Raw genomic sequence first — 12,970 nt, 5'->3', positions numbered from 1 at the left:
ACTCTTGTATTGTATAACTGGTTAGTGTTGTAACTAGCAGTCCTAGTCTCCAGGAGGTTTCCTAGTCTAGCGCCACCTCCTGTGATCGTGCCCTGCATGTAGGGTTGACTCCTTGTATATGTAACCATCAGCCGATTGGCATTGTAACACGAGATCCATAATCCAGTTTGTACCACCAATTAACACAACGATACAAAACCAGTTTATAGGAAACAATAAGATGGAGTGCTGGACGTGCGAATCTGATTTATATCTAACAACTCGTACAAGATAACAAAGTTGATTTCATAAAATGACGCAATCCAAATATACACTTGACATGTAAAGTGATCAGTGATAAGTCATATCGACTATCCAGGTCAGGCTTCATCCGACATCTAGACGATATCTGTTGAAAAGTACTTTTGATTATTATCCAAGATTGGACTTGTAGCGCCACCTAACACAAGAGTCTAGGATGACTAGTTTGAAAAGCACGCAACAGCTTTAGCAAAGCAACCTAGGGATGCAATGCAAAATATGATGACATGGTAGCTATAAATGGGCTGCACCATGAAGACCATCCTTCATCACCCTTCACACAAACGTAAACATCGAAGCAAGCTTGTAGCCAACCACCATGAAGACCATGTTCATCCTCGCTCTCATTGCCCTCGCGGCGACCAACGTCGTTGCGCAGTTGGACACTACATGTAGCCATGGCTATGGGCAATGCCAGCAGCAGCCGCAACAGCAGGTGAACACATGCGCTGCTCTCCTGCAGCAGTGCAGCCCGACACCATATGTCCAGTCACAGATGTGGCAGGCAAGCGGTTGCCAGGTGATGCGGCAACAGTGCTGCCAGCCGCTGGCCCAGATCTCGGAGCAGGCTCGGTGCCAAGCTGTCTGTAGCGTGGCCCATGTCATCATGCGACAGCAGCAAGGGCAAAGTTTCAGTCAGCCTCAGCAACAACAAGTGCAAAGTTTCGGTCAGCCACATCAGCAGGTTCCGGTTGAGATAACGAGGATGGTGCTTCAGACCCTTCCATCGGTCTGCAGCGTGAACATCCCGCAATATTGCGCCACCACCCCATGCAGCACCATCTTTCAGACCCCCTACAACATCCCTATGGCCGCTACCTGTGTTGGTGGTACCTGCTAAAATCGGTGTTGCGCTGACTAGATCGATCACCATTTAGTTTAGATGATGGATGAAGGGTGAAAAATAAAATAAAAGTGCCATACATCATCATGTGTGGCCAGTGATGTTGCAACATAGAAATAAGAAACCTTTGTTTCTGAATAAAGCTTTTGTCTGAATAAAATTGCATGTTTTGCATGATAAATGAGATCATAGAAGTATCTCACCTTATTGACCTTCTTACATGGCAAAGTTACGGCCAGCCTCCGCAGCACGTTCAGTTTGAGATACTGAGGATGGTACTTCACAGCCTTCTGCCAATGTGCAGCCTGTACACCCCAGATTACTGCATTACCGCCCCCTGGAGCAGCATCACTCCACCCTCTCTACAGCATGACTGTGGCCCCTACATGTGCTGGTGGTGGCTGCTAAAATCTGTGTTGTGCTAGCAAGGTCGATCAGTGTTCAGTTGATCGATGAAGCGATGATAAAATACAGGTCCCACGCATCATCTTGTGTGGTCAGTACTATTGCAACTTCGAAATAACAAACATCTGCTCCTGAATAAATTTGTTGTCCAAATAAAATTGCATGTTTTGCGTGATAGATGAAATCTCAGAAGCATCTGACCGAAATGGACCATCAATCTATTGTATGCCTCCCACTAAATCAAGATAAATTCAGAACACGAAAGGAGAAGTAAAAGAGCAGCACAAGGCACATATGGAGAGAGACCAGATCAAACAACACACGGCCACAAACATGTGTGAGCAATATATAAAGAGTTGCAGATTTGAAACAATGTTGACATATTCACTATGTGCTTTCTTGTTCAATCATAGAATTAATGTCAACCAAGCTGCTACATAAGAAGTCGATTAATCCCCATAGAGCCACTGCAGGATGATCACTTCCTGGAGACAATATAGATACATATTATTGTGCATAATACATTTGCAAAGTCAAGAAACAATGGAAGTTACAAAACCTAGTAGATATAACTGAATAATATCTAAAGGCATAAGATATATTTTCATAATTTCACTCCTAATTATACTTTTTTTTGTATGCCACATGTTTGTATTTTTATTTCGTATATATGAATGGATATTGGCACACCCACATATTTTATTTTACTGTTTTACACCATCAGGAAAAACCTTATACTCTAGGGGTGGTTTATTTTCCGTGAAACAAATGAAATCTATGACACATCTCACTGAATTGAACAATCATCATACTCTACATGGCTCCCAATTAAACCAAAATTTCACAACATGAAGATAGGGACGGTAAATACGTAGGAAGAGAGACTGGATCAAGGAACATACACACATGAACAAGCTTCATAAAAATATTAATGGATTCGATAACATTGTTGACACACGTAAAGTTATTATCCAACACACACGATAAAACTCAATGCTACATCAGAAGCTGATTAATTGCCGACATGTCATAGCCATTGAGCATTGTGCAGCACAATCACGGGCGGGAGACAACATATATTAATATTCTTGTGCTCTATACACTTGGTGCCAAGTCAAGAAACCGTGGAGGTACCAAAAACTGAACAAGCATACTAGCCACATTTTGTCATCGTTGGTTGGAAGGTTGGATACAAGATAGAAGAATGGAGGATATGTATACTGGAATATAACTCTATTGAGAAGCAACACTTGATACAAGTCCAGCCCAAACTTCATAGGAATGATTTTTCTAGCGAACTACTCCCCCTGTATCTAAATATAAGTCTTTTTACAGATTTCAATATGGACTACATACGAAACAAAATGAGTGAATCTATACTCTAAAGTATGTCTATATACATCCTTATGTAGTTCCTATTGATATCTCCAAAATACACTTATACTTAGGAATGGAGGGAGTACATGGTCACCTATATCACGATATAATTCTATAGCAAAGGGTTAAGCACCTTGTTCGCAAGATTATTATCGGGGCGGAGTCAAAGGGTTCCATTCTGGTTTAGCTTACTTGTGTTGCGAATTCTATATTTATACTGCTCCCTCCATCAGGAATTAGTTGACGCTCAAGCAAATGTATCTAGCACTAAAATACGTCAAGATACATCCGTTTGAGCGCAACTAATTCCGAAACAGATGAAGTATCTATCTAGGTATCACTAAAACCTGTCACAGCCCCAGGTTTCAACAGCTATGTCCATCTATTTAAGTCCATAACATGTCAGAAATAACCACAAAAAACACAACACTAGGTCTGCACAAAAAACATTAATCTCGGTCTAGTTTATCCTAGTGAACATCTTAATTTGGGAATTAGGTATTTGATGGGCCGAACAAAGAATAGACACATTGGAACACTGGTATACATCTCTGTAAAATTTCATGACAAAATACTCCCTCCGTTCCAAATTACTCGTCGTGGTTTTAGTTCAAATTTGAACTAAAACCACGACGAGTAGTTTGAAACAGAGGGAGTACATTTTAGTGTGAGCAGTAGAAAAAAAAACCTTGTATTTCTAACACATGTGCAGTATTCATTAAAGAAGTTGGGGTAACACTGACTGAAGAGAAGCTTGTCCAAAATCGTCTTAGATGGTTTGGGCATATTCAGCGCAGGCATCCAGAAGGATGGCTAAAACGTGTTGATAATGTAAGAGAGGGCGGGATAGACCAAACTTGACATGAGAGAAGTCCGAAGGACTGAAATATCAACGAAGAACTAGCCATGGAAAGGGGTGCATGAAAGTTAGCTATCCATATGCCAGAACCATGAGTTGGTTGCGAGATCTTCAGCTCAAGCTACCCCAACTTGTTTGTTGTTGTTGTTGTTGTTGTTGAAAAGATGCAGTCCATGTGTATTTTTTTCAGATTTTTTGGAACTTCAAAATATGACTTTCCGAATTTTGAAAAAAGACCTGCATGGAGCTCGAGCTAAAAAAATCCACTCTCCTCATGATACATGCATAAAACACATACCTTTTACAAAAAAAAGAAAAAGTTTAGGTTCACTCGCCAAAGCTACAAAAATGCTACATCAGACTTCCCACGAGTAAAACTCATTTGATGACTCATGGCATTTTATCTCCTACCAGCTTATACAAGACTACAAAACCAGTTCCAGGAAGCAATTAAACTCAGCGTACAAAAAACAACAAATTCAGTTTCACACGCCAAAGCATAGCTCCATGACAATCCTTGACATGTAAAGGGAAATTTATGAGTCATCAATGCTCTGCTGATGCCGTTTATATTACCAATTATCAATTAGTAGAACGATACAAAACCAGTTTTCAGAAAACAGTAAGATGGAGTGCTGGACATGCCAATCTGATTTATATCTAACAACTTGTACAAGACAACAAAACTGATTTCGCGAAAAAGACACAATCGAGATATACACTTGACATGTAAAATGATCAGTGATGAGTCATATGGATTATCGAGGTCAGGCGCAAGCTGACTGATATCTACACGATATGTGCTGAAAAGTATATTTGACGACCATCCAAGATTGGACTTGTAGCGCCACCTAACACAAGAGTGTGAGATGATCAGTTGGAAAAGCACGCAAAAGCTTTAGCATAGGAACCTAGGAATGCAATGCACAACATGATGCCATGGCAGCTATAAATAGGCCTGCACCATGAAGACCCTCCCTCATCACCCTTCACACAAACATAAACACCAAAGCAAGCTTATAGCCAGCCACCATGAAGACCATGTTCATCCTCGCTCTCCTCGCCTTCACGGCGACAAGCGCAGTTGCGCAGCTGTACACTACCTGTAGCCAGGGCTACGGGCAATGCCAGCAGCAGCCGCAGCCACAGCCGCAGATGAACACATGCGCTGCTTTCTTGCAGCAGTGCATCCAGACACCATATGTCCAGTCACAGATGTGGCAGGCAAGCAGTTGCCAGTTGATGCGGCAACAGTGCTGCCAGCCGCTGGCCCAGATCTCGGAGCAGGCTCGGTGCCAGGCCGTCTGTAGCGTGTCACAGATCATCATGCGGCAGCAGCAAGGGCAACGTTTCGGCCAGCCTCAGCAGCAGCAAGGGCAAAGTTTCGGCCAGCCTCAGCAGCAGGTTCCGGTTGAGATAATGAGGATGGTGCTTCAGACCCTTCCGTCAATGTGCAGCGTGAACATCCCACAATATTGCACCACCACCCCGTGCAGCACCATCACCCCCGCCATCTACAGCATCCCCATGACAGCTACCTGTGCTGGTGGTGCCTGCTAAGATCTGTGATGTGCTAGCTAGATCGATCACCGTTTAGTTGATCGATGAAGAGTTACAAAATAAAAGTGCCATACATCATCATGTGTGGCCAGTACTATTGCAACTTGGAAACAACAGACCTCTGTTTCTGAATAAAGCTTTTGTCCGAATAAAATTGCATGTTTTACATGATAAATGAAATGTCAGAAGCCTCTCACCTCACTGAACCTTCTTACATGGTGGAGTTTGGGTCAGCCTCTGCAGCAGGTTCAGTTTGAGATAATGAGCATGGTGCTTCACACCCTCCCATCGATGCGCAGCTCATACATCTCAGATTATTGCACCACAACCCCCCTACAGCATGCCTGGCCACTACCTGTGCTGGTGGTGGCTGCTAAGATCAGTGCTGTACTGCTGTGCTAGCTGGATCGATCAGTGCTCAGCTGATTGATGAAGCGGTGACAAAATAAAAGTGTGATACATCACCCTGTGTGGCCAGTACTATTGCAACTTGGAAATAACAAACATCTGCTCCTGAATAAAGCTGTTGGCCGAATTTGCATGTTCTGTACGGTAGAAGAAATCTTAGCAGAATCTTACTGGAATGAACCATCACTCTATACTGTATGCCTCCCATTATATCAAAAGAAATTCAAAACATGAAAGAAGAAATAATAGAGGCACAAGGAACATATGAAAAGAGACTACATCAAAGAGCACACAACCACAAACATGTATATAAAGAGTTACTGGATTCGAAACAGTGTTTGCATATTCAGAATGTGCTTTCTTGCCCAGTCACAGAATTAATGTCAACCAAGCTGCTACATAAGAATTCGATTAATCCCCATAGAGCCAGTGCAGGACAATCACTTCCTGGAGACAATACAGATAAATATTTTTCTACACAACACATTTGCCAAGTCAAGAAACCATGGGAGTTACAGAACCTAGCGGCTAACTGAATAATATAAAAGCAGGAACCGACAGACTGGCATTGTGAAAGACTACGAAAAGCCCTGCAACTGCAACAAGCAACGATGAGCAATCACTGGTCAACCCCGTAGACCAAACTGGGAAGCACCCAGAGGCTATTTAGTGGACTGCAATGGGCAGTGGCTGCGGAACTGAATGACATACGGTGAGTCGAGCTGGGCACCGGCTGTCCAACCTCTATTGCAGTCCATGGCTCATCAAAATCTTCTGATTTTGTTGGAACATAAATATAGTTACTCTTTCCACCCCATCTTTCAGGGTTCATGCAAGAAAGTGTAGGGTTTCTCCTATCATTGGTAAGGAAGAGAGCCCAATTGTCCAACTTATCCATCTTCACCCACTTAGCTGGTTCAACTGAGAAGTCGAGGCGGAAGACTTGAAAGGTGCCAGGAAAGCCAAACAGTTGGTCCATGCTTACCGAGAGATCTACCAAGAGAAGCATGTCACCACAGACCACCAACCATGGCTTAGAATGCAGGCCTACGAGCATGCTCTGTTCCCACATAACTGCTACTTCCTGCATGCTGAGCTCAGGTGCTATGTGTATGGTATGTAGCCTTTGAACAAAGTCCATGGCAAACATCTGGCCTTTGAAGAGCACAATCTGATGGATGAGTTCACCAACATGAGGGTGCTCTGTCCAGGAATTTGTTCCAACCTGCCACTGGAGCATGGAGATTCTCGAGAAAAGGATGAGACGTGAATTGGGCGAATTTAGTGGAGCCGTAAGGATGCCAAAGTAGATCAAAGTGTTACTCTCAGATTGGAATTTTGGCGGCTTCACCTTTGTGCCAGTGTACACATCGACGAGATGGCAGTGTCTCCTATCAGAGAAGATAAGATAACCATATGAACAGCCCAGATAGCGCATGGGATGTGGAGTAATTCCAGGCGCTGAACAACGATGGGATAAACTTTTCTTAGCAGGATCAACAAGCTGCGATTTGCGATCAGAGTTGTAACTCTCTTGGCTTACATCTGGTTTGAGGTGGAGGGGTGGGAAGCTGAAGGTATATGCAGATGGGAAGGAAGAGGCTGCAGCATGCCATGAGTGACAGGTGCCGCGGAAAGCAAGCAAGTCATGGAATGAGCTAATGAGAGAAATGATTTGGTGGAGCAGGCTGTCTAGAAGGTTTTCCCAGGCATGAGATCCTGACGAAGGTGAGGAAATAGATCCAGAGGCATCACAGATTTTCTTAGAGGGCCTTGCTGCAACAGCAACTTCCCTGTCATGGAGAAAATTCAAGGGTCAGAAGAAAGAACTCAAATATAACAGAGATATAGCTAGTAATTTATTAGAAATGTGGTATATATGTGACAGAGGAGGTTGGATTGGATTTCCAGTATATATGCTCTTACTACACACTAAGGCAAAAAAGCATGACAGTTTAACTGAACAAAATTCATTCCCATCGTGAGATGTATATATCAATAATTCAATACGAACACCGATGGTTCTTTCGTTGAGGCTACGGGGCAGGGACGTGCTGGTGCTTTGGCAAGGGACCATAATGGCGTGGTCTTGCTTTCTACCTGGAGAAAGAGAAGCCTGTGTTCTGAGGCAGAGGAGGTTGAAGCTGTTCGATGTGGTGGTTGGTTTGTCTCCGTCAGTTATCTGAAGTTTACAGGGCGGCTGGTTGTGGGTGAAACAGACTGCACGGCCTTGTGGGAGGTACTGTCAAATAATTCTGAGAACAGATCCTGCCGGAACTTCTACTACAGTAAGACAGATAGACTGACAGAGTGCAGGCTGCGTATATAGGATTGCAATGCCCACCTGCCCGCAAATTATTGTAGAACAAACTATCGCCAAGGAACAGACAAGTAAATTAAGTTTCCCATTCGATTGTAACAAGCGCATATCAATATGCTAAACTTTAACCAGAACAGGCTACATCAGTATCACCTACAGCATGATATTCTGTACAACAGAGTATTGTCCTTAATGTGCAACCACCCTATGGTATATAATTGTTGTGTTCAACCGCTCTAGGGTGTAATTTCTTGGACGAGTTGCAAACAATTTTACTGTTCAGAGTTCCCAGTTCCCCTATGTACAGTACAGTACAGATCTCGTGGCCAACAACAATTTCACGCAGGATGTCAGGAGTCAGGACATGCAGCAACAGGGAGTACTAGGCTAGATCTGTTCAATAAGCTTTGGAATGAGAAATCGACGAGATAAGCAAGGCTAGGGTAAGGGCGAGGCGAGCGTGCTCACCTGGAGGAGCTGAGGCTGGCTGGTGCCGGCGGCGGCGAGGGTTCGGCGGCCTGCTGCGGCCGCGCTCTCCCGCGACGGCGGCGGCGCCGGTTCCCGGCCATGTGCGCGCGTACTGCGGCGTCCCCTCAACCAGCGGCTCCGGATCTGCGCCGCCTGCTGGTCGTCGGCGAGCGGCGGTGCTCGTCTCCCACTTTTTTGGGCGGTGGAGAGACGTCTGAGAGGAGGTGGACTTTTTCCAGTTTAGGCCAGCGTGTCGGCCTTTAATGCTAGCATGGGCCAGCCCAAGCACGGTACAGGGCTGAGATAGTAGGGCCATGTTCGGTCCCCCAAAACGGAAGCGGCTGGCTTGCTTCGTTCCTTTGTTTTCGTTGATTTTTTATTTCAAATAAGTACAAATATAAATATCTTAAAATTAATCTACAGATTTTTCTAAAAAACATAGAGCATCTTCAACAGCCGCCCAATGCCTGGCGCCCAAAAAATGGGTTTACAGCGCGCAAGTAGTTTTTTTAGGGCGCTAGAAGACGTTTGCTCCAACAAGCGCTGTAAAATATGCAGCGCGTGAGTCCAGCGGTCCCATCTGCAGCAGCCCAAAGTTTGCAGCGCGCGCGACCGAGCGCACTAAATATGTTGCACGCGATGTCTTTTTAATGCGCGTGTTGCATTAGTTATAGCGCGCGCGCGCTTTTTGTGCGGCTCCTGGAGACTTTAAATTAGGTCCGCGCGCGCTAAAAGCAACTTTTATACCGCGCATCGCTTATATAGCGCTTCTGTTGGAGATGCTCTTACGTACGATTAAAATTATTTATGTAATGTAAAAATTGTTTTTGCGTTCAAAAAAGATATTCATACCATTCATAAAATTGTTCATGACATAATAAAATGTTCACGTGTTTCAAAAATATGCTCGTCACATTTTAGAAAAATGTTTATATAATGTAAAAATGTTTCACTTAGTTTTGAAAAAATGTTCTGTATCATTTGAAAGATATTTTCCTCGCATTTCTAATTTTGTATTTATAATCTTAATCCACAGGGCACGCCCCAAAGTCACCTCGGTAACCCTGAAAATTATACTAATCATAATTCATAGAGTCACCCCAATGCGAGTACCGATATCTTCGAAAATTATACTACATATGCATCATATAACCTCATTGTTTCTCGAAAGATTCGATCCTACTTAAAGAAACTCATAGCATGAGCAAAATCCAATTCATTACAACGAGAATAGAAGGGATAGATCACATAGTTCGACTCCATTAACAAGCCCATGATAACAATCAAGGTTGAAAACTGATCAAAAGAGTGAGATAAAACATATTGCTATTGGTACAAATGCTCAACCATGAGAGTGGGCTATAAAATCGCATCACCATAGGAGTAGCAAGATGATGGAGAGGTTGACGAGGATCAATTCGACCCTTCGGCAGGGTGCCAGAAAAGGGCTGAAGAAGATCGCTTCAGATCGAGAAGTGTCGTTGATAGAAAAAATGTTAAAATCTTTCAAGCATTTTTAGTATATGTAGAGCGAGGGGGGCGAGAGGCGGCCGGGAGGAGGTCAAGGGGCTCTGCGCGCCCCAACCCTAGGTTGCGTCATGGGTCCATGCGTTGGGCTGGTGCCCCCCCCCCCCAGGTGATCTTCTAGCTCAAAGTCTCTTTTGGCTTGAAAGTTCAGAAAAAGATTCTTATTTCAATTTTTTGGTCCTAAAAATAATTACTTATGCAAATTCCAAAAACACGCAGTACTGACATTGGGCACTTACTTAATAGGTTAGTCGAATAAAATAATAAAAAGTGATGCCAAACTTATGCAACAGTGATACAAAAATAGCATGGCACAAGAAACCAATTATAGATACGCTTGAGACGTATCAACCCCTGCAGGGTTAAAACTTTTCGAATAGCCATGCCCGCAATTATTTGACTACTTGATCTATGCTTGATCATATACACCATTAATGGTTACCTTAAAAACTATCAAGATAATCCTAAGTATCTTTTTTTTAGAATTAAGCCTAAGTATCTATAATTGCTTCCGCATGGGTGAGTCGAGAAATTATGCATGTTGGTGTATTGATGTGGTGATTATGCTAGATGCTGGACTCATGTGTGCTCTCTTACCACCTTGAATTGCTTCCGCATGGGTGAGTCAAGGAATTATGCATTTTGGTGTATTGATGTGGTGATTAAGCTAGATGGACTCATGTGTGCTCTCTTACCACCTTGAATTGCTTCCGCGTGGGTGAGTCGAGGAATTATGCATGTTGGTGTATTGATTAAGCTATATGAAGGACTCATGCGTGCTCTCTTACCTCTGTTACAAATCTACTTGTAGTCCTAGGTCAGAGTAGCCAAGGTTAAAGCTGGCGCTTCTGGAAACTAATCCACATACCTTCTCTTGACACCCAAAGCATAATGTAGCTAGTTCTAATGTAAGGCTTGCCAAGTACATTTGTACTCACACTTGCTTTTAATTAACTCACTGCAAAGGAGATCATCAATCTCAAATGTTGGTTCATACATGGAGATAAAATATTGACAAGTAGCTTGGAGGCCCCAAATGCAATCTAGTATCTTGGGAGCGTGTTGCTTTACTTTAAAGCCTCTTAGGTTGTTTGTTAAACTTATTCTTTACTAAGACACAATTTGCTTTAGTTGTGTGCTTCTATGTGTGTTGAGTTATGTGCCCCTAGCCTGTAATAACTTTTTTATGTTTGCTCTTTAGAGCTTTTGGATAATATATGCTTTGAGTTGTAGAGTTTGTGGTGTGATACATGTTATTTATACACGCACATAGCATGATGCTCATATGATTATAAAGGTCACAACTCATAAGAAGACGAAGACAAGCGTGAAGATGGATGCGCATCAGTTAAGTTAAGTTCTTACATGAGGTCATGCATTTGGTCTGCATGTAGGACACTAAGATGTGGCAGCATGGTTGGTAGTCTTGATGATGTGCTGGTTCCAAGTCGATGAGTCAAAAGTTTGGATTAGGAGGTGAATGTTGAAGACTTCAAGTAATCCAAATTGCCTATGTGCTAGTACTACTAAGTTGTGTTTGATTTTGGTTTAACATGTAAGTGATTGCCATGTAATTAGATTAAGTAAGTAAATTTGAGTCCATTCAAGAGTAGTAGTATAGTCCTATCCTAGTAGTACATGCACAGATACATGCATGTTTAGTCTACGCCGGTTTATGCATGTTTAGTAGACATCAGTTTAGTTTGTGTCCGTGCATGTCTAGCGCTTAGGGTCAGGTCCGCTGGCTAGGTGTACAACTTGGTCCTACATATACATGGGTGTGTGCATGAGTGTTGTAACAAGAAAATTGAGAAAAAATAAAGAGAAATCACAGAGTACGAGACGTGCCCTCGACTAGAAGTTTTGTGTGCATGTGTTTATCGAATCTTATGTGAAAGGTCCTTGGAAATATTCAAGAAAGCGAGTTAGGACCTCGTCTCAACACGACGTTTTCTCTTTTACCCCGACATGAAGGTTTCACGTTTCACTACATCGGGTATCTCTTCTTGAGCATCAAAATGACTGAATGCATCTAAAAAAAGATCTTATATATACCCATGTATATATCGTGACCATTTCAACGTTAAGATCAGGCCCACCCAACCCAGTGAACAATAGAATTTGCTTTTGACGAAAAGAAGGGCTTGGCGGCTTGAGTATGGTTGGGCTTAGCAGCAGATATCAACCTTGGAGGATTACAAACTCATAGCTCATGATGCATGCGTACATCCTGTACAAGATCAGTTTCACAACATCGGAGCATAGCTCCATGGCAATCCTTGACATGTAAAGAGCATCCTATGAGTCATGCCGTGCTCTAGTAATGCATGTTTATCTTACCAATCCATGTAACATTACAAAATCAGTTCCAGGGAACAATTAATCGAGTAAAACATGGAGTGTGTGAATGGAAAAGCTAATTTATACCTAACTCATGTACAAGATTACAGAATGGGTTTTGCAAAAAGATGTGCGACCCAAACTATGCTTTACATATAAAGTGACGATTGATGAGTCATATGCAGGTGATATGCACCGAAAAGTAAATTTGATGATCATCCAAGATTAGACTTGTAGTGCCACCTAACACAATAATACGAGATGATCATTTTAAAAAGCATGGAGTCTGTGAATGGAAAAGCTAATTTGTACCTAACTCATGTACAAGCTTACAGAATGGGTTTCGTAAAAAGATATGCGACCCAAATTATGCTTGACATGTAAAGTGATGATTGATGAGTCATATGCAGGTGATTTGTGCCGAAAAGTACATTCGATGATCACCCAAGATTAGACTTGTGGTGCCACCTAACACAACAATACGAGATGATCAGTTTAAAAAGCACCCATTTGCTTTTGTAAAGTAATATAGGAATGGAATGCAACAAACTAGACCACGACA

The 12,970-nt window shown here is 42.7% G+C and overlaps 3 protein-coding genes across 3 annotated transcripts; 2 read left to right on the top strand and 1 right to left on the bottom strand.

Annotated features, from left to right (window-relative positions):
- The first annotated feature begins 554 nt into the window (after positions 1-554).
- Positions 555-1,304, top strand: LOC123148883 (avenin-like a4). Its single transcript, XM_044568401.1, has one exon. It carries the CDS (start codon positions 620-622, stop codon positions 1,139-1,141), a length of 522 nt encoding a protein of 173 aa, XP_044424336.1. The 5' UTR covers positions 555-619; the 3' UTR covers positions 1,142-1,304.
- Positions 1,305-4,759: 3,455 nt separating this feature from the next.
- Positions 4,760-5,546, top strand: LOC123148882 (avenin-like a3). The gene has a single exon (XM_044568400.1). It carries the CDS (start codon positions 4,818-4,820, stop codon positions 5,343-5,345), a length of 528 nt encoding a protein of 175 aa, XP_044424335.1. The 5' UTR covers positions 4,760-4,817; the 3' UTR covers positions 5,346-5,546.
- Positions 5,547-6,053: 507 nt separating this feature from the next.
- On the bottom strand, positions 6,054-8,785 carry LOC123148881 (uncharacterized). Its single transcript, XM_044568399.1, has 2 exons — positions 8,542-8,785; positions 6,054-7,546 (listed from the first exon to the last, which is right to left on the bottom strand). The coding sequence occupies exons 1-2, from the start codon at positions 8,640-8,642 to the stop codon at positions 6,373-6,375; spliced, it is 1,275 nt and encodes a 424-aa protein (XP_044424334.1). The 5' UTR covers positions 8,643-8,785; the 3' UTR covers positions 6,054-6,372.
- Between the last annotated feature and the right edge of the window lie 4,185 nt (positions 8,786-12,970).

The sequence above is a fragment of the Triticum aestivum genome, chromosome 7A (assembly GCF_018294505.1).
Source record: "Triticum aestivum cultivar Chinese Spring chromosome 7A, IWGSC CS RefSeq v2.1, whole genome shotgun sequence".
NCBI classification, from domain to species: Eukaryota; Viridiplantae; Streptophyta; class Magnoliopsida; order Poales; family Poaceae; genus Triticum; species Triticum aestivum.
Note: the sequence above shows the minus strand (reverse complement) of the source record. Positions and strands in the feature narration are given on the sequence as shown.